Source organism: Saimiri boliviensis, chromosome 20 (genome assembly GCF_048565385.1).
Source record: "Saimiri boliviensis isolate mSaiBol1 chromosome 20, mSaiBol1.pri, whole genome shotgun sequence".
Taxonomy (NCBI): domain Eukaryota; kingdom Metazoa; phylum Chordata; class Mammalia; order Primates; family Cebidae; genus Saimiri; species Saimiri boliviensis.
Genome location: NC_133468.1, coordinates 4,078,707 through 4,102,895, shown reverse-complemented (window position 1 = coordinate 4,102,895; position 24,189 = coordinate 4,078,707). Strand labels below are relative to the sequence as shown.

Below are 24,189 nucleotides of genomic sequence, written 5' to 3'. Positions count from 1 at the left end.
ATCCATACCACCTGCCTTAAGCAGAAGGTGAACAGAAAAGTCAATTCCTGAACAAAAAGACATTTCTGTCCCAACATTGCTTCCAGCCACCGCCTCTTGGGCTGAGGCTGGTCTCTGTGGAAAGGGAGCAAAGGCCAGAGAGAAGTCAGGGGCCTGTGGCACCAAGCAGCGGCTTCCTTTGTGGGTGGACAGAAGGACAGGGGGCTTGCAGGGAAGGATTCTCTCACTGGTGCCCTGTCTGCGGCCCACTAACATCACCCAGCTCCCCCGCAGCAGCTACCCTCTGACACTGCAAAGCATGGGGCTTCCTTCCTTCCTTCCTCTGCTCCTAGATGACCTGAGTGTCACCCAATCAGGCCAGGCCTCTTCTGGGGCTGTGGGGAGCTGCTGGGGCCTCAGCTGGGCCACGGCTACTGACGGGGTGGGGGCCTTGCTGTTTCAGCCCAACATCTGCTCACCGCATGGCAGGAAACCCCCACCCCAGCAGGGCCCCAAGCTTGCCCATCCAGCACATGCCCTGCACCAGGCCGAGACCCCTCCCAACCATACTGGCCCCAGGTGGCCTCTAAGTGCCCACTGAGTGCCCCCAATAGGCTGTGGGTAGCTGGCCTTGACGGCTGCTGAGTGGCTTCCAAGGGGAGCCAGCACCCCAGGGCTGGTGGGTGCAGAGGGTGTGAGTTGAGGGTAATCTGAGCCCAAGAGAGCAGTGACGGGCAGGCGGGGCTCCCAGAGCCATTTGGGCTGTCGGTGCCACAGAGGAAACCGGCAGGGGGCAGCCAGAGAGACGAGGGGTTCAGCCGCCCACCACGCCCTGCCTACCCAAACCAGCAGACGTCGCCAGGCCTCCTCCCAGCGGGGCTGGTCCTGCCCTTGGGTGACTGTGACACAGTGCTTGGTCTTGCCATTCTCAGCCGTCAAGAACTTGGAGACAGGCAAGTTCATCTTAAATGAAGAGAATGATATGGATGCCAGTTCCAAAACCTTCATTGCCATGGGCGTGGAGTGGGAGTACAGGGACGAGGATGGCCGGGAGACGCTGCAGACCATGGGCCCCCTCCACGGCACCATCACCGTTCTGGTGAGTTCGGGCAGGGCTGGGCCCAGGCAGTGGTGCAGGTGGCCCTGTGGCGGGGGATGGAGGTGCCAGGGACGCTGAGCCTCCTGACCCTTCGGGTCTCACCCCGCCCTTGGCACCAACAGGCTCCGACTTGGGCAGAGCTGGGAACGACCATGCACCTGTGAGTCAGGACTCTGGGCCCCACATGACCCCTGGGTGACCTTCAGCACCCTCTCCCCTTTGAGGCTTTCGGTTTAGCCATCTGAAGGATGTTCACAGCTGCCATCAGCATGCTCGTTTATCGTGCTGTTACGCTGAAACCTGGTAACACTGGGAAGTGCGGAAGACCCAGGTTGCACTGGAATGTGTCTCTAAGCACAACTGGACCCCAGACTTTCTGAGTCTGGCCCACAGGCTGCTCCTGTTACAGGAAAGAACCAAGAGGGCTGGATTTTCAGATCACTTTTTTTTACTTGGTTTCAAGGAAGCCAGATCACTTTTTAAAATTTAATTTTAACTGTATAGGGATGTATTTTATTTGCCAAAAAATGTACACATCACAAATAAGGCTCCCCTGCCCTGGATCCCCTCCCCTAAGGTGGGCATGCTGGCCTTGGGATTAATTAGCCAGCCCCCAGCGCCCCATATGTGGGCACACCTGTGGGCAGGTGCAGCAATGGGCCAGGCGTGCCCCGTGTTCCCCATGCCACCCTGCCCACCTTGCCTGCAGTGACTTCTTGCCCCTTGGAAGTGCCTTTGGTGACCTGCCTGCGTCAGGGCGTAAGCAGTCAGCCGTCAGTATTCACGGTTTCTGTATTTGCAAATTCACCTGCTCAGTAAAGTTGACTTGTGACCCCCAAATGGGCATGCACAGAGCAGTGAAAAGTGTGAGTTGTCTGACACACGTTCCGAGCAGAGGTGGGAGCAGCTCGACACACACGTTCCCGGCAGAGGTGGGAGCAGCTCGACACACAGCCTGCTTCTTTCTGCTCACATCCCACAAAGGTCCTTTCTGCAGTCTGTTGAGTGTCACATACTTCCCATTTTGTGCTGCTTTGGGGGCAATTTCACTGTTTAAAATGGCCCCAAGCCTATTGCTGAAGGGCTGTCCAGTGATCCTAAGCCTAGGAAACGGTAGTGTCTTGAGAAGAAAATACGTGTGTTAGATAAGCTTCATTCGACAAAGGCTGCAGTGCTATTGCCTGTGAGGTCAATGTTAATGAATCACAGTAAATATTAAATAAAGTCTTTAAACAGACTCACACATAGGTGAGTGCAGGAGCTCACGCCTGTAATCCCTGCACTTTGGGAGGCCGAGCCAGGCGTACTGCCTGAGGTCAGGAGTTTGAGGCCAGCCTGGCCAACATGGTGAAACCCCCGTCTATACTAAAAATACGAAAATTAGCTGGGTATGGTTTTGGGTGCCTGTAGTCCCAGCTACTCGGGAGGCTGAGGTGGGAGAATCACTTGAACCCACGAGGCCAAAGTTGCAGTGAGCAGAGATCACACCACTGCACTCCAGCCTGGGAGACAAGAGTGCAATTCCATCTCAAAAACAAACACACAAAAATAAATAGGCTCACACATAAGACAAGGTTATATATTGATCAGGTAACAAAAATGTTGAGACAGAAGCTCACAGGAACCAGCTCTGTGCCCCCTGGGGTAATGGTTGCGTGTTCATGAATTTGGTGCTCGAGGTGACTTCGTGGAGTGTAACTGCCGTGAATAATGAGACTCCTCTGGAGTCTGCCTCAGCTGCCTTTCCTGAGCTGGCTGGGGAGGAAGCATGGAGGGGCAGCGCAGGCCAGGACATCTCGGCATCTTGGGCTGGTGACAGGTCATCCCGGCGGGAGACACACGGATCTCACTGACGTACAAATACATGACCCACGAGGACTCGCTCAACGTTGACGACAACAACGTGCTGGAGGATGACTCTGTGGTCTACGAGTGGGCCCTGAAGAAGTGGTCTCCGTGCTCCAAACCCTGTGGCGGGGGTGAGGGGGCCTTGGAGTTGGGGACCTGGGTGACATGAGGGTGACCACGAGAAGGTGGGGGTATCCTGGCGTGGGGCCCAGCGTGAGCAGGGGCTGAGGAGGCACAGCGGGGACCTTTGCCTGGGTGGACAAGGGCTTAGTGGCACTGGGGGAGCCAGTGGGTGGGCAGGAAGGGTGGGTGCTGGGGCGTTGGGTCAAAGGTGGCCAAAGGGCATGTGTGGGGCACAGACCATGTCTTTGTGGGTCTGCTTCAGTGTGGGGGTGACAGGCCAGCCTGGCAGGAGGTTAATGTGTGGCAGCTCAGAAGGGTAATGCCTGGCATTGGTAGGCTGGCACAGGCAAGACTCCAGCAGTATAGATGACACCCCAGGGGCTCCTCCCTCTGTTCACTGGGAAGAGCCTCCCAGATGTTCCCGGACCAAGGCTGAGAACAGAGGGGTCCCACCCACCCTGGACCCCAGACAGTCTGCAGTTGATGGACGTAGGACACAGAGGTGGCCAGGAGGTGCTGACCTGTCCTGCATACTCACTGCTCCTGGGGGCTGGGCGATACGAGGCAGGTGGCCGGGACAGACCTCCCTGAATGCCATGTCGGGCCCACACCTAGAGGACCAGGAGCTAACCAAGAGAAGGGGTAACTTCCCGGCCGAGGCAGGTGGAAGGGCCCTCTTCCAGTGACCCTGTGCACCCCCAGCCCCAAACCCATCCTGGATTTTATCAGCACGCCCACCGCTGGTGATGCCTGCAAATCTCCTGGGCCTGTCTACTCTTCCCATCTTTGCGGCCATCCCCCGGTCTTGGCACCTTCCTCTGGACTGGCCCTTGTGTGTCTACTCTCACCGCAAAGTGACCTTTTGGGGAGACACATCAAACGGCATCTCTTCCTGGTGTCGTAGACCTCAGCAGCTTCCTCTGTTCTTAGGATAAAAAACAAAATCCTCATGGCCTCCAGGGTCGGGGCCCCTTTCTTGCTGGCCCTTCCCGGTATATTTCAACTCTGTCCCTCGCCCCCAGATCCTGGCCACACTGGCCTTGTGGGCTTTCCTAGACACGCCGTTTTCCCCCTTGGGGCCTCTCCGCAGACTTCTCCTGGCCTGAGCCCCTCCACCAGCTTCCCACCATGTCAGCCTCCCCAGCTCTGCTTCCTGGAGTGCCTCCAGGCACCCAGAGGAGGTCAGGCTTTGTCTCGGCTTGCTTTCTTCGGTCTCACCCAGCAAGCCGGGGTTTCACAGCCTGGGCATCACTGAGAGTGTGTGCTCCGTCACTCCACCGTGGGGGCCGTCCTGTGCACTGTGAGGTGCCAAGCAGCATCCCTGGCCTCTGCATGCTGATGCCAGTAGCACCCCTCCCCTAATGATGACAACAAAATTGTCCTAGACATGACCAGGTGTCCCCTGCTGGAGAACATGGCCCCGTTTGAGAAGGGCTGCACCGGACTGTGGGAGGAAGCATGCGGGCTGCAGACCCCGTGCTTGCCTGGCTCCTGGCTTGCACCAGGCCCACTGGGCATGTCAGGTCAAGGTGGAACCGGTGTCCTAGCAGTAGAGAGGAAATGGGGCCTCCACTCTGACCCAGGAGCCCGGTGAGGGAGAAGCAGCCGAGGGGAGAGGGTGACCTCTCTCCTGTCCTCTCACTGCTCTGCCTGGGGCACACCAAGGCCTGCCACAGCCAGCTGCAGGCTTGGGGTCCTGCCCACCCTTACTGTCATCACAAGGGTGAGCAGGAGAATGAGGCCAGCACTGCTGGTGAAGCCCACCCCTCCCTGCACCCTTGGGCCGGGCATGCTGCCCCACTGAGCCCCTTCAAGCTCTCTGTCTTCAGGGTCCCAGTTCACCAAGTATGGCTGCCGCCGGAGGCTGGACCACAAGATGGTGCACCGCGGCTTCTGCGCCGCCCTCTCAAAGCCCAAAGCCATCCGCAGGGCGTGCAACCCGCAGGAGTGCTCCCAGCCAGTGTGAGTGCCCCCAGCTCGGGCTCCCACTAGAGGGGAGGGGCCAGGGGTCCCCAGGAGCTCCCGTGCATGGAGGCGTGGGGCATTCGACGAAGTCTTTCTCACCACAGTTCATGAAATCTAAAAAGCTCCAGGGCAGAAGGTACCCCAGCTTCAGACCTGCCAAACTGAACAGTTATGTTCATCTTAAAGATGACGACAAACAGGGATGCCCAGATGGGGAAACAGAGGCTCAGCGGGCCCAGGGCTTGCCTCCTGGCCCTGTGGCAGATGTTGCTTAAGCAGTGGCTGTGATGCTCAGGCCCTGGGGTGGGGGTGGGGGTGGGGGATGGGCAGCTGCATTTCTGGGCCCAGGGACCTCAGTGGGGAAGACAGTTGGTAAATGGGCAGGTGCGGGCCACATAGGATAGGGTGCTGAGGGAGTTCACACTGCTCTTGAGCTCTGCCCAGAAGAGTTGTGACATTAGCAGAAGGTGAGACCAGGTAGCTGGACCCTAAGGAGGCTGGGGCCCTCCACAGCCACCCACTCCGCCAGGGTCTCCCCGTGGTGACATGCATGGGACTCATCATCAATAGGACCTGGAGCAGCCAAGCCTGTCCCCCACTGTGCAAGCCTGGATGGCCAGCACTTTAGTGAGAATAAGCGAAAATGCACCGGGGAGGGGAGCAGGCTGCCCTCTGCTCTCGCTGTCCACCTGGGCTGCAGGGAGCGGTGCTGGAGCTCAGCCAGGCAGGTTTTCCAGGAGCTGCAGAGGCCTGACCATGCACCGCCCTGCCCTGGCAGGTGGGTCACAGGCGAATGGGAGCCGTGCAGCCAGAGCTGTGGACGGACAGGCATGCAGGTGCGCTCCGTGCGCTGCGTTCAGCCCCTACACGACAACATCACCCGCTCTGTGCACACCAAGCACTGCAATGATGCCCGGCCTGAGAGCCGCCGAGCCTGCAACCGCGAGCTTTGCCCTGGCCGGTGGCGAGCCGGGCCCTGGTCCCAGGTAAGCAATCCCGCGACCCCATGTCCTCAGTTCCCAAACGGTTTGGGTGGGACTGACGTGACCAGAGCATTCCCCTTTGGCATGTGGGCCTGGATGTAGCTCCTGTCCTGAGCCACAGCTCATGGGTTTCAGGGCACCAGTAGGTGCCAGGTGGTCAGGGCTAGGCTAAGAAACCAGTGGAACGTGTGTCTGCATAGGCAGAGGCTTCTGTGTGACACGGGGTCTGGAATCCCAGGAAACTGAGGGTATCCTGGGCTCATCCAAGGCCCAGTGGGATGTTCAGGGCTCCAGGATCAGAGGGGAAGTCTGGGGTCTCCTGCAGAGGTGGGAGGGGTGTCTAGGAGGCCAGCCAAACTTCTAGGAGGGGAGATAAGCAGGGAGTGCTTAGGCTTGTGCTGGGAGGAACAATGAGGATAGACTGAAGAGCAGGTCCCAGGTGGTCCTGGGGCAGGGCCTGAGAGCCAGCCGAGGCCAGGTCAGAGCTGGCATGAGTTCTGCCAGCCTGCTCACAGACCTGGTGTGTCAGGGGTTCCCCCAGACCACCCTCAGGCTCAGTAATCCACCAGGAAGACTCACAGACTCAGAAGTGGGACTCACAGTTGCAGGGTCTTACAGTGAAAGGACACAGAGTAGAATCAGGGAAAAGGGAAAAGTCACAGGCGAGGAGGTTGGGAGGAATCCAGGCGCCAGCTCCCGTTGTCCCTTCCAGTGGGGTCACAGAGATGAACTGAATTCTCCCTGTACCCATGTGTGGCAATGCACATGAACTGCTGCCAACCAGGGAGGCCCACCAGAGCCTGGGCGTCCGGGGTTTTCACTGGGGTCAGCCACATGCATAGATGTGACCTCAGGCTTTAGAGGAAACACAGTGTTCCCCATCCATCATTGGTATGAACTACCCGAACCAACTGGTACAGCGTGACTCAAGGCCTCAAGTATGCAAAGGCACCCTTAATAGGTGGAACCTTCCATGAGCTTGGTTCCCAGGAGCTGCACAAGGGCCAAGCTTCACAAGGCACAAGCCCTGAAAACACGCTGGCAGGACCCAGTGGTTCATGCCTGTAATACCCAGCACTTTGGGAAACTGAGGTGGGCAGACAGCTTGAGCCCAGGAGTTAGAGACCAGCCTGGGCAACGTGGCGAGACCCTGTCTTTAAAAAAAAAAAAATTAGCCAGCTATGGTGGTTTGTGCCTGTATTCCCTGCTCCTCAGGAGGCTACAGTGGGAGGATTGCTTGAGCCTGGGAGGTGGAGGTTGCAGTGAGCTGACATCATGCCACTGTACTCCAGCCTGGGCCACAGAGCGAGATCCTGTCTCAAAAACAACAAAAGAAAAAAGAAAACAGACCTTTATTGGGAATGTGCAGGGTTTGAACAATCCAGGTCTGCTGAGCCAGCCCTTTCCTGCGCATATGGTGAGGACTGGAGAGTTTCCCTTGGACAGGGCTGGGCATGACTGCTCTTTCTGGCACCTCTGTGGTCAGTGTGGTGGAGCAGAGAGGGTACTGAGGGCTGGAAGAGCTAGTGAGGGCACTAGTGGTACAGCCTTGTGTCCAGGATTGTGGGAGCCTATTGGAGCCTCCTAGGCTGGGTCAGAGCTTTCCCAGGGGCCCTACCTCAAAGCCTGCCCAGTGCACAGCAGGTTTTCCTGGGCCTTGGACCTCTTCCAGCCAGAGAAGGGAGGCAGTCACTGAGAGCCCAGCAATGCCAAGACTATGCCAGTCTGTTTATGGGCACTGTCTCACAACAGCTCAGAGAGACAGGCATGTGGGTCCCTTCTTTAGAGCGGCAGGAGACTGAGGCAGCCTCCAAGCGCGGAGCAAGGCAGCCTCTAACCCCACTCTTCCCACTGCCCCACACCTCCTGAGCGCATGAGTCACATGCCTGGGGACCGTGGGCTCCTCCAGCTCTGCCAGTGTGGGCCCTGCATGAGAGGTGAACCCTGCCTGGCGACTTTCCCCCTGCAGTGCTCAGTAACCTGTGGCAACGGCACCCAGGAGCGGCCCGTGCTCTGCCGCACCACGGACGACAGCTTCGGTATCTGCCAGGAGGAGCGGCCTGAGACGGCGAGGATCTGCAGACTGGGCCCCTGTCCCCGTAAGCCCTCTGCAGCCCCTGCCCCTGCTCCCAAAATGCAGCAGCCCAGGGCGACAGGGGTGGGAGACTTGGTTCAGGCAAATCTGGCCCTTCCCTGAGAGTAGCAGCACTGAACATCTGCGAGCGTGGAGGAGCGGAGCGCTGCCGGCCAGGGCCGGGACCTTTGCCTGGCAGGACTTGGGGGCAGCTGTGTTCAGCTGACTCGCCGCTCCCTGCTTTCAGGGCACTTCAGACTCACAGCGGCAAGAGGACTCTGCCAGCTAGGGGTGCCTGATGCCTAAGGTGTAGGGGGTGCCTGCATGAATAGGAGGGCGCCTGTGTGGGTAGGGGATACCCGTGGGAGTAGAGGGTGTGCTCTGTGCCCCTCAAGGAGAACCTGCTGCACACAGATGCCCGGCCAAATGCTATGCGGGTGTCACCTCCAAGGTCTCCACACAGCCTCCTAGGCTGTCAGAGCTTTCCCAGTGCCCCACCTCAAGACTAGAGTCTGCCTGCCACTGTTTCCTTCTATAGAGTAGGGAGCTCAGGGGGCTCTAGGCACCTGCCCCTAGCTGGGGAGGGTGGATCCAGGATCTCTCATTCCCAACACACTGCTCTGTCCAGGTGTTCTGGGAGCTCGGAGATAGAGACAGTGGGTGGAACCCGGGGAGCAGGGAAGGGCACAGGGGCAGAGGAGCCTGCACAGAAAAGGAGGCGACAGGGCCCGCATGCCAGGGCAGTGAGAGACGGGATAGATGAGACCCAGGAGGCTGTCGGAGGGGCAGGAGGTGGGCATCGACTTGGCAGCAGAGGACAGTTTGTCTAAGGGGAAGGGCCTTGAATGATACTTCCCCAGGACCCCAGAAGACCCAGAGCCTCTTTGTCTGGGGTGGGGACCCCAGCCTGGTGCCCTGCAACCCCAGCCCTTCTCTCCTCCCTCTAGGAAACATCTCCGATCCTTCCAAGAAGAGCTACGTGGTTCAGTGGCTGTCCCGCCCCGACCCCGACTCGCCCATCCAGAAGATCTCGTCAAGTAACCGACCCGTTTATAACTCTGCCTCTGCCCTCCAGTGCATGCCCTGCGCCCTGTGGAGCTTGCCTTGGGCCCCCCTCCTCTCTGTCTATGGAAAGCTCCCCTGACTCTCCGGGCGCGCTCTGGGGTGACCGTTTTCTCCCGGGCCTCTGAGCTCGGCGTCTGCTCCGGGCCGCGCGGCCTGCTGGCGGGGCCCGTCTCGCCGAGGCGTGGCGAGGGCTCGGGCTTCTGCCGGGGCCGGAACCTGGTTGGTGATGGCTTGTAAAGGGGCAAAGATCTGTCGTGGTTGCAGGAGGGGCCGGTGGCCAAGGGCAACGCTCCGGGCCGAACGCGCCCCCAGCCCCGCCCACCCTTGAGGCGTGGCCTTGGGGGTCTCGGGGGCGCGGTCTTGCGTCGCCGTGCGGGGACCCCACCTCGAGTGTCCAGCGCTGCCAGGGGCTTCCCGGCTGCCACCGCTGTCGCTGCTGCTGCTGACCCTTTGCTGAGCGTGTCCTTCTGACTCGTGAAACTCTGGCCTGCTTCCACCCGGCCCTCCGCAACTCACGGCCCCGCCCGGCCCCGTCCCGCGGGGGTCGGTCACGGAGGCGGCAGAGGGACGCGCCCTTCCGGGGCGGCGCGTGAGGACACCCCCCACCTCCACTGTCCGCCCGTTAGCCCCAATGGCCTTTTCTCATCTCGTGCACGGTACCCCCTCCGCAGGGCTGAGAGAGAGTGACTGGGGCGGGCGGGCCTCGCCTCCCAGTGTGACCAACTACAGAATTACCTCAATTTTTATTGCTTTTTTGCTTAGAAAAACTATGTAGAAAATGCCTTAAAGTTGAAAGGTAACAGGATTGGCTGCTAACTCCAGCTTCAGGGGGGAACGTGGCACAGGGAGGAGGCAGGGAAGGTACAGGGGAGCTGGTCCGTTCATCCACCGTTTGCCACGGTTAAGGTTTCCAAGTGCAGATGGCTTTGCGCCTCGGGCTGAGGGTGCGCGCGGTCCATCTCTGCGGACTGGAGTCTGCCCCGATGCCCACCTGGCCAGTCGGCGCTGACTGTTGCATGGAGCCCCGGAGGGTGCTCCACAGCGCGGCCTTACACCCAGGGGGCGACCCCCTGGGCCCTGAGCCGCGACCCATGTAGCACTCCGCCCTGCCCCTCCACCCCAGCCACCGCCTCCGTTCACACCGCATCCCCGCCGGGCGGCCGGCCCCTACCCCTGCGGCTCTGATCACTGTTCTGTAAATAACCAGTGTGCAACTGCGTACTAATCTCACGACTGTTAACTTCCAACTTTGACGAGGCCATGCGAGCACGCGCGCGACTGGGAAAGGTGCAGTACTGTCCTGGGCATATGCACTTTGGTTTATCAGGGATATTTTATTAGTGTTTTGTATGTATTTAATGACGTATTCTATAGGTTCCATTGTCGTTGCTTTTCTGGTTTTTTGTTTTTTGTTTTTTGTTTTTTTTTTAATGAGACGTTAGCGTGTGCCAAAGTGACTGTGAAAATGACCTTTTCTTCTTACTAATGATGGAAAGACCTCCTGTCATGCATCCCACAAATAAACTCAATAAAAGTTCCGTAAAACTGGGTGCGTGGGTTTGGCAAGCTGATGGCTCCTTCTCTTCTTCATGGCCCAGAGTAGCATTAATGAGCACGGTTTCCCATTCCAGTGACTATACTGCCCCACTCCCCACTGCCCAACATAGATATTTAGGGCCCATCTCCCCTGAAAGTTTTCTCTCTCCTCCCCAGGTATTTTCCAAAATCTGACAGCAAACAGTTGAGACACTCCACTGTGATTCTGGGTTTTCAATCGTGTCAAATGAGCACCCTGCAAGAATATCTAGATTCTATATGGAGGTCTCCTCGTCAGGAAAAGGGCCCCACATGGTTTCTCCTCATCTTGAGGTCAGAGCCTGTAGAGTGGGAATGTGGGGTCAGTAGCCCAGACATTGCTGGTCCAGGTCACCTGCCGTGAGCCACCAGCAGGTCACTGCCATGGCTCCAGGCGTGGCTCTCAGCCTTGGGCTACTTGTTCAGGAAGGGAGAGGTGCCCATGTGGCTCAGGTTGGGGGAGGGGCCAGCCCCGGAAAAGCCTGAGTCGGAAGACAGGCAGGGCAGCGGTGGCTTTCTGGGCAGCCAACCTGCCGTGTCTTCCACGGTCTCCCCAGGCAGCCACAGGGCCTGTGTTCTCTCACATTGCTGACAATGACCAGAAAGAGGGTCCGGGTTTTACAGGGACCTCCTGATCTGGGGCCTGGGCTGTGTCCTGTCCGTGGAATCTCACTCCTCCCTTTTCTGTACCACTAAGGAGTCCCACCAGGGAGCGGGAAGAAAATGTGGGAGGCCATGAGAAAAAACAGCGGGGAGCAGCCCAGCATCATGGTGACAGGCCTCAGGCACAGGACCAGGCCCAGGGGCTAACCTGGGAAGGGAGCGACCATGGTAGCAATGGCTGAGTTCAGCCTGCCCAGAGCTCAGATCTTTATCAAAGGGAATCACAGCTTAAGGGAGATAAGGAGCATCAGGGAAAAGGGAAAACTGGGTCTGGCAGTACTTCCCTCCAGAGATGGGTCAGGAGCAGCACCCCCTAAGGCGCTCCTAAGCCGGAACTGGAGACACTGCCTACCGAGAGATGCCGAGGAGGGCAGGTCTGGAGGTCGGTGCCTCGCTTTTCAAACTAGCTGCATGACCTTTCGAATGTTGGTATGGGTGCCCGAGCCCACCACTCCTTTATTGAGAAATGAGAATCATGTATTCTCCATCCAGCGTTTTCCAAAGCATGGGAGGTGGAAGGTGATCTAGAAGGTGGTGCATAAACACAGCCGGGGCCGCACTGCGCTGAGTGGCCCCTTCACAGTTCCTTCCGTGCTTTACAGCGACCTCAGGGAGAAAGCCTCCCTTGATGCCAGCTTCAGCCTCTCTCACATTTGCTCATTTCTCTCCAACTCAGAGCTCGGCAGGCAGGCATCTCTCTCTAGAATTTGATGAGTTAAAGTCTGACTTTGAAATTGACCTAGGACATAAAACGTTGTTTTTTTGTATTCATATTTAGGGTTACCTCTATTCATTGCAGTAGTTTTCTATGAGTGGCGGTAGTAGAAGGTTTTCTTCTAAAACAAATTTTAAGTTTAAAAAGGAGTTAATTTAAGGGATATAACTAAGCAAGTAATAATACTGGTGCTGTTCAGAAGTAGCCAAGATTGTGAGAGTAGCCCACAGTGACTTAAGTTTACGGAAACTGTGTTTACTCTCAATGGTTGATTGTCATTCACTGGAAGACAACAGGTCTTGCTACTTAATTGCTGCTGGAAACGGCTGAAGATCAAGTATTATAAAACCACAGTGATCATCCTGGTGGAGAGGCATACCAGCCATTGCCTCAGGACACATTACTCATCTCTGTGGTCCGTAAAAATACACAAACCCTGGGGTACCTTTAAGATCAGTTGGTCATGATTACTTTAACATTTTTCTAGGCTACTTTGAAATCTTGGGGGGACATTTGCAAAATCAAGCTCTTGGCCAGGATTTTATTTCAACTTTATATTTATTCATTGACACTGTTATTTTTAAAAACTAACAGCAATGCTGCTCACTGTTGAGAGAAAATCAGACATAGGAGTCTAATATGTAGACCAGGCGGAAGGGAGACCCCACCCGGGGCTGCCGCTCCTCACTCAGTGGACATTTACGGAGGACTTTCTTGTGTCTAGCTCTGACCGGGGCGTGCACTTGAGTCAGGGTCAGTCAACTTCTTCTGTAAAGGGCCAGGTAGTAAATATTTTGGGCATTGGAGCCCACATGGTATCTGTCATGGGACTCAGCTCTGCCTTTATAGTGGGAAAGCAGCCAAAGATAAGAAATGTATGGGCATGGCCCTGATTCAATAAAACTTTATTTACACAACCAGGTGGAGGGAGGGACTTGGCACACTTGGCCCACTGCTGTACCAGGCTGATGTGATACCTGCTTTTCAGGGATCCCAGCCTAGTAGGAAAGACAGTGAGGAAAGTGGAGATGTCAAAACTGTGTAATAACCAGCCTTGGAAAAGCCACGGGCAACAGGAGAGGGGGCAGTGTGTGGCCGGAGTGTCCTTCCCAGTACCACCAGGCCCAGGCTCCCTCCTTTGTAAAAGCATATGGGATGGGGGGTGGGGAGGCTGTCATCAGCTCTTATGCAGACCCCACCCCCGTGTCTCCCGGAGGGTGGGGATCAGTGGTTTCACACCTTAAGCCTCCCAGGCTGCTGGAGATGATGGGGTGGGGCAGGGACAGGAGCCCTGTGTCTCCTCCACCGATCTTCAAATAGCATTAGCACCAGCGTCTGATTCTATCTGTTTCATATATTAGGCATCTGTGTAAGATTTTTAACTGAGAAAAGCCTTCTGTCAGTTTCAAAATCCTGACAGCTACATCTCAGGATCTTACGATTTGATTTCCAGCCTCTCCCCTGGCACCAGGCCCTTCCCCTTTCCCCTCAGCATCATAAGCATGGGTTCTTGGCTCACTGCCAGAGAGACCCCTGCTTCTCCTGGTGGCCGATGGGTTTGAACTCCCTTTTCATGGTGGACACTGCAGCCAGTCGTGTGTTCTCCTTGTTTCGGCCACTTAGAAGCCCAGGGCCACAGTTGGGTGCCCCTCTGACACGTGGCCTCCCTATGTTCTTCTTGCCTAGAGCTTTGCTATTTTCAGATTCAAAATGTCCCTGTTTTGAACTTCCTCAGTTACTCACATTTATCTTTTTCATACCTTATCTTTTTTATGCCTTTATGCATTATTTGGTTCCCTGTTCCAGGCTCTGGGGCTCTGCCCTTTGGAGCTTTCAGGAGAATGAAAAAGTCTGGCACTAGTCCGTTATCTGACATCAGATGTGAGTTTGGCTGGGAAGGCACAGCTGCTGAGACCATGTGCTGCCGAGACCTTACCTGTTCAGGGAGGTCAGGCGATGCCTGCCTGAGGAAGATGTGCTCCAGCTGCACCTGAAGGAGGTTGGGTGGTAGCTGGAGGCAGGAGAGAGGCATTGCATGTGCAAAGGCCCTGTGGCCAGAAGGAGATCCATGCAGAGCCAGGAGTCTAAGGCCTGAAGGAAGCGGGAGAGGGAAGGGGACAGGTCATAGGCTTCAAGTGAGGGTGGGGTGTGTGCCATGATCACATCTTCAGTGAGAAAACAGCACTCTGACTGGAGCAGGATGGCTAGATGACATGGGTAAAGAATGGACGCAGACCCCTCCCATGGCACAGCCAAGAGGCAGCTCAGCCAGGGTGGACGTAGGAGAGGGGAGGAACCAGGGGCATATCTGCTGGTGTCTAGGAGGGGACACCCCGGTGTTTGGCTTGTGGACCTGAAACACCATGCACTGAGATGGGGGATTGCAGCAGAAGCCCTGAGCTCTGGCTGCATGGGTGGAGTCTCAGGGGCTTTGGGGACCCACAGGCACTTGGTGGATGTGGCTTGTAGCAAGTCTGAAGCTTCAGGGGCTTGGGGCTGGTGGTCTGTCACCAGCTTCTAAGGGAAGATGACAGGCTGAAGCAGTGGCCATTAAGAAGCAGGAGGACATCAGAACCACTGGCCCTTGACAGGAGGAGGGGCTCTTGTCTGTTACCGCGGGAAGTTTCAGAGGGTTGGACGGCTTCAGATGTAGACAGTGCCGTATGTCGGTGTGTGGGGTAACTGCATCCGATGTGGCTCCCCTCCCGTGCCTGCCCCTTTTTCCCTCCCTCCTCGTCCTCCTCCCTTGTCTCCCTGCGTCCCTCCCTCCCTGTCCTTTTTTTCTTCCTTTCCTTTCTTCAATCCCTCCTTCCTTTCACTTCTCCCTCCTTCCTCCCTTCCTTTCAGTAGCAGATAAGTTCGACTAAGGAGAGTGATGGAAAAGGAGGCCACATCACGGGTTTGCACGGAAAAAGTCTGACATCATCACTGTGGAGAGTAGAGAGCAGCTGAGCAGAGACCATAACAGGCAGTGTTGGGCTCACGGAGGTCAGTGATTAGGAATTTATAGTGAATCCGATGTCTCCTGTAACATGACTTCATCTTTCATCTTGAGTGAATTTTTAAAAATCATCTCAATTTGGCCGGGCGCGGTGGCTCATGCCTGTAATCCCAGCACTTTGGGTGGATGAGGTGGCTGGATCACAAGGTCAAGAGATCGAGAGCCTCCTGGCCAACATGGTGAAATCCCGTCTCTACTAAAAATACAAAAATTAGCCGGGCATGGTGGCGTGAGCCTTTAGTCCCAGCTACTCAGGAGGCTGAGGCTGGAGAATCACTTGAACCCCGGGGCAGGCAGAGGTTGCAGTGAGCCAAGATGGTGCCTCTGCACTCCAGCCTGGCAATAGAGCAAAACTTGGTCTCAAAATATATATATATATATATATATATATATATATATATATATATCTCAATTTTTGTGTGGTGGAATGAGCAGGTGGGGAGAGGGAAGGGGTGAAAACTTGGGAAGAAGACAGAGAGTAAAGAGAGAGTGAGAGCAGGAAGAGCTGATGGGCTGAATGAACATATCTGCAGACAGAGGTGGAGATGGGCCAGAGAGAAGACAGCTAGGTGGAAAGTGAGAGATCATGGTGGCTTCTATGGAGAGTCGGGACTCTCCATGGAAGCTGGACCACAGTTGACCGGTTTCTTGGGTGGAAAGGAAAGAGAAACATGTGCAGTGTGGAAGGATTAATCCATGTGAGGGCGGCATGTTTCTTCAGGAAATGGCTGGATGCTCAAGGTGGCGGGGCTGTAGAGGGATGGAGCAGAGGCTGGACATGAGGTTGTCAGGAAAGAGGCAAGTATAGGAAAGCCCATGCAAGTTTGGGTGATTTTTTACTTTCCTTTAGGCACTGTTCAGTTTGAACTTTTAAGTTCATCTGGGGCATTGGGGTAAGAATGCGAGCAACATCTGGGAGTTGTGGAGCGCAGTGGGGCCACAGCAGAGCTGGGATTTGCTATATTGAGTCTTAGGAATTGGCTCTTTTAGGTTTAATTTTGTTATAGTTACCACTTATAGATTATTTGTAGAGTCAAGCCTTGCCACAGAATTTCACTGGGGTTACCACTGGGATGTCAAATGTGAAGATGTGATGAAGTCCTATTCTTTCAGATGAGCTTAGAATTGCTCTGTAAGAACAAACAGGCCTCATTTCTTTCTCAAACTTTAAGAGATACTGAAACATCCAGGTTCAGCTGGGGCCTGCTTGGAGGAAGGAAGCCTTGCTCACAGCTTGTGTGTCAGCACTTCGGGGCAGGGGTCCCTAGACGCTGCCTGCTCTGGGGATGTTCTGAGACTGAACCCACACAGACCTTCTGCCTGGGCTCACTTGCCTCTGTGCTGTCTCTGGGCTCTTCCATATGCCTCCTCCAGCAAGCTGCACCCTGTGGGGGAACAAAGTCCCCCTTACCTTGTCCTTTGGTTATTTGTCCCACTTTTCTCTTTCAGAGGGCCACTGCCAAGGCGACAAGTCAATATTCTGTAGGATGGAAGTCTTGTCTCGCTATTGCTCCATCCCAGGCTATAACAAGCTGTGCTGCAAGTCCTGTAACCTGCACAACAACCTCAGCAACGTGGAGGACAGGATAGAGCCACCGCTCGGGAAGCATAACGACATCGACGTGTTCATGCCCACCCTCCCAGTGCCCACTGTCATCATGGAGGTGCAGCCGTCGCCAGGCACCCCACTGGAGGTCCCTCTCAATGCCTCCAACACGAATGCCACAGAGGATCACCCGGAAACCAATGCTTTAGACGAACCCTACAAAATCCATGGCCTGGAAGATGAAGTCCAGACGCCCAATTTAATTCCTCGACGACCGAGCCCATATGAAAAGACCAGAAACCAACGAATCCAAGAGCTCATTGACGAGATGCGGAAGAAAGAGATGCTCGGAAAGTTCTAATAAAATGGAAAGATAGCATCACTAGCACTTTTTTCTTGCTTATAGAGATATTCCATGGGATAGCAAATCCTGTGTCATGGAGATGAAGTCAAAATTCCTGATTCCAAAAGGTTTTGAGAAAACAGAGGGGGAATGACATAAGAAAGATAGGCATGAGCATGTGGTAACTAGGTTAGCACGTGCGCTTCCCAGCCAAGGAGTGACTGAATCCTGCAGTGGTGTTGTGTTTGGAGTAGAGGGGAGTATAAAAGCTGTACAGCCTCCATCAGTGAGGGCAGGGCAGGAGGGATCACGCAGAGAAAAAAAATTGGCCCCAAGTTGCTAAGCAGTGATTGGAAATCTTCCTTTCCTTGGTGGTGACGCATGACATTTCCTACCAATCCCCAGACACAGCCTGTGGGACTGTTAGGAGAAATGGTGATTTACTGCCTAACTGACCAGTTGCCAAGATGAGTACAGTGAAGTGGAGGTGATGGACTCAAATCGTCTTCCAGGGCCAGGCAGGTGACCAGGGTGAGTGTAGTGGTCCACTGGGCACCGTGACCACTCCGACAGCCACACCCACCTAGAGCTGATTGTTGAGTTTGGCCATTACTGCCACTTTGAAATCTGTATCTCTTTTCATCTCTGCTCCACTATGCCTGGCCTTGCCAGACATTGCCCTTTTTTGGAAGAAGTCTAGATTTTCACATGAAAAGAACTTGATCTTTAAAGGTCAACTCAGAATATTTTAAGGAGGCCTCCAGTCTTCTAGGCCTGATGCAGTCTTGCTAATTAAGAGCTAAAGGGCATCTGACCTATTTGGTGCTCATGTTGTACAGTACCTGAATGTCTTGACCAAGTCAGAGCTGTACAGCTGTCCTCTTCACCTGAGAAAGTAATGAGAATTCTATAACAGGACATAAGGATAGGTCTAAACAGGGTCCATGCCAAGAAAACAGTGGGGTGCCCTCCCAGGCCTCTGCCCTGTCCGCTAACCCTGGCCTTGCTGGCTGCCTTCCAGGCTCTGGTGGAACAGCTCCTGCATTCTTCCCTGGCTACCTTGGCCCCAGGGCTCCCCAGAGAGCCTCTTCCCTCCCCAAGTACCTGAGAAGGATAGGGGAGGCACGTGCTCTACTGGGAAGGTTCAAGAGCCTGGAATCTCCCTACGGCCAGGCCTAAGGATTCTGGGATCCTGGGCTTTGTGGGCTTTGCTTGTTTGCTGGGAATGGGCTTTCCCTGTCCAGCCCTGCCCGACTCTTGCCTCTGTCCCTTAGAAGCCCCAGAATCCAGGAGTGACCTGCTAAATATGGTCTTTGATGGGGCTATAGGGTGGGAGATGGGGAGAGCCTACGTTATCTTTTGCTCCTTGAAAACTTTAATAGCTCCTATTTTCCAGAGAATGGTGCTTTGTGAGCAAGATGCAAGGAAGAGAGAAATAGGAGGAAGGGAGTGGAGGTGGATGGGAGAAGGATGGCTCGTTCTTATCTCTCACTGCATTGATATTTTGTGAACATGAAGCTTAAACTTTCCAGAATTATAAGACCCAGGGGCACGTTAGCTCCTTAGCTGGGCTTAGCGTGACACATAATTCTTAAGCTTTTCCTGTTTAAGAAACTTCCAGAGGCTGTGTGCTCTTGCCAATCCTCACTCTGAGAACTTGTTGTTGATTTCCCCATTATACGGATGAGGCTCAGGATCATAGCATAGTGGCTACCTTCTACTGATTTTTGAGGTGCTAAGTATCTGAGGCTGCACATGTGTGGGTGGGTCTGTGTGTATGGTCCAATGGACAAAATGACGATGTAGGAACCAGCAAGAACGGAATCGGGGCTGACGCTTCAATCTCCACCTGGGCGACGGCTAGCCTCCCTCCCTCCGCCTCCACCTCCGCATCCCACCCCACACATGTTGCGTGCTGTCCCCATGTCTCCTAAAGAACCAAACTGGAGAAAACCTTCCTGACTATCTCTCATAGTACCCGTTCCTTATGATGTGGTCTAGAGCATGTGTGCAATCCTGCCTCTGTAATTAGGAAATGGAGCCTGAGGCTTTCCATTGTTGGTTGAACCCAGGGCAGCTGGTGTTATTCGACTGGATGGTTCTTACTTGGGTCTGTCCTAGGATTTGGAAGAAGTTCAGGACTAACACTAGGCAGAGAGTATGACTCGGTTTACCCAGCCTAGGGACCTCTGGATGGGAATGCTCCATTCCCAAGATCCCAGCAGAGCAGGGCTTCCTGGCTTGAGGCTGGAAGCCCTTGGGAAGAGGCCCAGGTGGGACATTCCCTGGGCACCTGTCTTCTGCTGACAGGAGCGAGGTGCCCTCTGGGAACTGACAGCCAGCGTGGCTATGACCTATGTGCCATCCTCAATCCTTGAGTCATATGTCAACAGAGTTCTCTAGAGCCACATGGTCCTCAGAAGTCTCTCTGTTTAAGGAAGGCAACGTTCACCAGGCTCTGAGAAATGACGCAAATCTCCACTGAGCTGGGGACCACTTGGAGAACTGGCTTAGTAAGAGTCCCGATCTTTGCAAGCCAGCTTCTGCATCGGGGGAGCTCCTGGCACCTGGAGGAGGCAGACAGATGTCTTCTAGCTGAGTTTCTAACCGCACGATGAGACTCAGGCCTTACACTGAGCTAGAAAATCTGCTACAGTGTCCCTGCGTCACTTCTCATGAGTGGACAGACTCGTGTTAGATTTGTGGGACCCAGCTCTCTGATTTACTCCTTTTGGAAAACCCATGGAATTTCATATATAAGCCTCTCATGTGTATTTTAAGGTTTTTCTGTTTGTTTTGCGTATATAAATGGTGCTCAATAGCAACATCTTAGCAGATGAAGCATTATGATTCTACTCCCTCCTATATGACAGGTAGCCATCATACTGAATCAAGGTGCTGAACTCAAATCACAAAATTCTGGCTTACTGATACAGCAATCAATACATTTTTGTTCTGTAATGTAAAGTTTGACTCTTACTTTTATAACTTATTAAAGTTGAAATGTCTGTGTTTTTGCAAATCATGCCTGTGTTTGTTGGTGTCTTATTCACACTGGTGCCCGTGCCTGGCTGGAATGTGAGTGGAATGGAAGGATGTGCTGCCTTCACGGGGCTGAGAGTTTGGGGTGCTGGGGAGCACTGAGCCACAGCTGCTCAAGGAAGGACCCTGCAAAGGGCCAAAGGCACCCTGAAGAAAGGTTCTCTTTCTCAGCTCCCCAGGGGTCTGCTCTCCAAATCACATGACTGAGCCAGGAGGCCCAACCAAACCTTTAGTTCAGGGAAGAGATGAAGAGTCTCTGGACATCTCCTAGATGACAGTCCCTTGTCTCTTATGATTAGGGTTTCCAGAAGAAATACCAGATGCAGAGTTACATTTGAATTTCAGAGAAACAACACACACATTTTTTAGTAGGAAATGGGATATATTTATACGAAGAAATTATTTGCTATTTCTCTGAAATTCAATTTTAACTGAGAATCCTGTGTTGTTATTTGTTAAATTTGGTCACACAACCTATACTTTGTGTACCACTTCTTTTTTTTTTTTTTTTTTTTTTTTTTTTTTTTTTTTTTGAGACGGAGTTTCGCTCTTGTTACCCAAGCTGGAGTGCAATGGCGCGATCTCGGCTCACCGCAACCTCCGCCTCCTGGGCTCAGGCAATTCTCCTGCCTCAGCCTCCTGAGTAGCTGGGATTACAGGCACGCGCCACCATGCCCAGCTAATTTTTTTGTATTTTTAGTAGAGACGGGGTTTCACCATGTTGACCAGGATGGTCTCGATCTCTCGACCTTGTGATCCACCCGCCTCGGCCTCCCAATTGTGTACCACTTCTAAAGAAAACTCCCTTATCTCTGACCCTTGTTGCTATCAGCAGGTATAGGGAAAAGCAGGGGTGGAGGGCAGAGGAGATTTCTTCTGTCCGAATTCTTGTAAGTATTCCCATGCATTCTGAAAGAACATGGAATTGGTGGTTGTTGGGGATAGTATCTATACATGCCCATGATGTCAAATTTGTTAACTTGCTATTGAAATATTTTTGCATCTTGATTTTGTTGTCTCCTTGTTCTATCAGTTTGATAGAAAGTTGGGTTTTGGGGGATTTTGTTTGTTTGTTTTTCCGAAATGGAGTTTTGCTCTTGTCGCCCAGGCTGCAGTGCAGTGGCACAATCTCGGCTCACTACAACCTCCACCTCCCAGGTTCAAGCGATTCTCCTGCCTCAGACTCCTCAGTAGCTGGAATTACAGGCACCTGCCATGATGCCCAGATAATTTTTGTATTTTTACTAGAGACGGGGTTTCACCATGTTAGCCAGGGGGTCTTGAACTCCTGACCTCAGGTGATCTGCCCGCCTTGGCCTCCCAAAGTGCTGGGATTACAGGCATAAGCCACCGCACTCAGCCCATATTTACTCTTCTATTAAAGAACAAGCTTTTTCACTATTTTGAAGCCACATTTAGAACACGCACATTCCTGCCGGGCGTGGTGGCTCACGCCTGTAATCCCAGCACTTTGGGAGGCCGAGGCAGGCAGATCACAAGGTCAAGAGATCGAGACCATCCTGGCCAACATGGTGAAACCCCGTCTCTACTAAAACCACAAAAATTAGCTGGGCATGGTGGTGTGTGCCTGTAGTCCCAGCTACTCGGGAGGCTGAGGCAGAATTGCTTGAACCCAGGAGGCGGAGGTTGCAGTGAGCTGAGATCCTGCTACTGCACTCCAGCCTGGTGCCTGATGACAAAACAAGACTCTGATTTAAAAAAAAAAAAAGAAAAGAAAAGAACATGCACACTAATTGTTATTTTCTTGGTGACATCATCCTTTTATCTTTATGAATTGGCTGATTTTATTCCCAGAAATAACTTGTCTTGAAAATTTCCCCCAAGTTAGTCCAGTATAGCTAAATCAGTTTTCTTTTAAAGGTTGCATGTTATAACTTCTCCTTAACTTTCCGGTTTTCTGTATCCTATGTGCTGTATTTGAGCTTTGTAGGCAGAGCATTTTTAATATAGCCCACCATTTTAATCCTTTAATTGGACCATTTGGTTTATTACATCTAATGCTGTCACTGCGGCCAGCACCCTCTGGCTGCTTCTGTGCTCTGTTCCTCCTGACCGTTCTGTGTTCTTTCTCCACTTCTTTCTCACCTTCCTTTTGGACTGGGTGTTTTTTCCCCATTCCATTTTAACCTTCTGTTAGTTTTGAGCCACGTACTGTTTTTCTCTTATTTTAACGAGTATTCAAAAAACTTCAACCTGCATTCTCATCAAAGTCTCTTACTGCTTTTAAATCTATTCTCTTTACAACAATGCAAATTTCTAGAACAGTGTACTCAAGCTGCGCTCTCAAACTAAAAATTTTTCATTTGTCGAAAAGGCTGTCTTTTCTGTACAAAATTTCCTTGGTATGTTGGTAAAAATCAAGTGATCCCAAATGAAGCATTTTTTTGTATCAACGCTGTTCCGTTAGTTGCTTTGAAATCAGGGACTATGCAGTCCTTCAACTTTGTTATTTTTCAAAATTGTTTTGCCTCTCCAGGGTCTTTTGCACTTCCGTGTAAGTATTTAAGTCAGCTTGTGAATTCTGCAAGAAGGCCTACTGGAGTGTGAGAAAAGTCACACTGAATGTATAGAGAACTGGCACCCACCAATATTGTGTCTTCCAGTCTGTGAACATGAAATGTCTTTCCACTGATTTGGATTTTTAAAAATATCTCTCAGGCAGTGTTTTGTAGTTTTCAACATACATGCCTTACACATTTTTGTTAAGTTTATTCCTAAGCATTTTATTCTCTTTGGTGGACTAGTTTTATGAATTTCATTTTCGTATTGCTCGTTCTTGGTATCATAAAGTACAGTTACTTTTCGTATCTTAATTCTAGGACCTCAAATGTATTCAGCGTGTTTATTAGTTCTAGTGGCTTTTCTTTGGTATGGATTCCTTAGTGTTTTCTTTCCTTTTTGAGACAGGGTCTCACTCTGTTGCCTAGGCTGAAATAAAGACAGTTGTATTTGTCCTTTTTCAATCTGGATCGCTGTCTTCTTTATTACTGGACTGGCTAGAGCATCCTTACAATGCTGAATAGAAATGGCAAGAGCCAACATGCTTGCCTTATTCCTCATCTTATGGGAAAAGCACCCAGTATTCCACCATTAAGTATGATGTTAGCTGTTAGCTTCTTTTAGATGCACGTGATTTTTATTCATTTATTTATTGTTTGAGATGTAGTCACTCTGTCACTCAGGCTGGAGTGCAGTAGTGCGATCTTGGCTCACTACAACCTCCGGCTCCCGGGTTCAATTGATTCTCCTGCCTCAGCCTCCTGAGTAGCAGGGATTACAGCCATGCACCACCATACCCGGCTAATTTTTGTATTTTTAGTAGAGACAGGGTTTCACCATGTCGGTCAGGCTGGTCTCGAACTCCTGACCTTGTGATCTGCCCGCCTCGGCCTCCCAAAGTGCTGGGATTACAGGCATGAGCCACCACACCAGGCCTATAGATGCACTTTATTAGATTGAGGAAAATGCCTTCTATTCCTAATTTATTGAGTTTTTATTATGAATGGGTATTGGATTTTATCAAATATCTTTTTTGTATCTACTTAGGTAATCATATAAATTTGGTCCTTTATCCTATTGTCTATTATATTCATTGATTTTTAAATGTTAAATCAACCTCACATTGCACAGATACGTCCCACTTGGTCATAGTATATAACTCTTTTTCTCTGCTCCTAAAGTTGTTTTGCTATGATTTTGTTAAGGGCATTTGCACCTATATTCTGTAGTTTTCACATGATGTCTTTGGCTTTGGTTTCATGTTAATACTGGCTTCATAGAATAAATTGGGAAGTGGTCCTTAACTAGTCTTTCTACTCAAAGAGTTGGTGAAGAACTGATATTACTTCTGTCTTAAATGTTTGATAGAATTCACCAGTGAAAACTACTGGGCCAAGCTTTTCTCTGTGGCCAGATTTTATATTATGAATTCAATTTATCTTGCTTATTATAGGTCTATTAAGATTCTATATTTCTTCTTCTTGAATCACTTTTGGTAGTTTGTATCTTTCTAGAAACTTCCATTTCATCTGAGTTGCCTAATTTTTTGTCACACAATTATTCATGTATGACATGAATAATTCTTTCAACTGTTGTAGGGTCAATGATGACATCCCCTCTTTCACTCATTATTTATGCATTTGTGTTT

At 52.4% G+C, this 24,189-nt stretch overlaps 1 protein-coding gene across 2 annotated transcripts in view; it reads left to right on the top strand.

Moving 5' to 3' along the window:
- Nucleotides 1-20,004, top strand: part of ADAMTS2 (ADAM metallopeptidase with thrombospondin type 1 motif 2) — a 220,494-nt gene extending 200,490 nt beyond the window's left edge. The window contains exons 16-22 of one of the 2 annotated variants that reach the window (XM_010331847.3): nucleotides 912-1,078; nucleotides 2,898-3,057; nucleotides 4,879-5,011; nucleotides 5,793-6,000; nucleotides 7,967-8,096; nucleotides 9,019-9,108; nucleotides 16,540-20,004. In XM_010331847.3, the coding sequence (XP_010330149.3) occupies nucleotides 912-1,078; nucleotides 2,898-3,057; nucleotides 4,879-5,011; nucleotides 5,793-6,000; nucleotides 7,967-8,096; nucleotides 9,019-9,108; nucleotides 16,540-16,997 (1,346 nt within the window). In that variant the 3' untranslated portion in view covers nucleotides 16,998-20,004. The other variant, XM_074390605.1, reaches the window with a different exon arrangement.
- The last annotated feature ends 4,185 nt before the right edge of the window (nucleotides 20,005-24,189 follow it).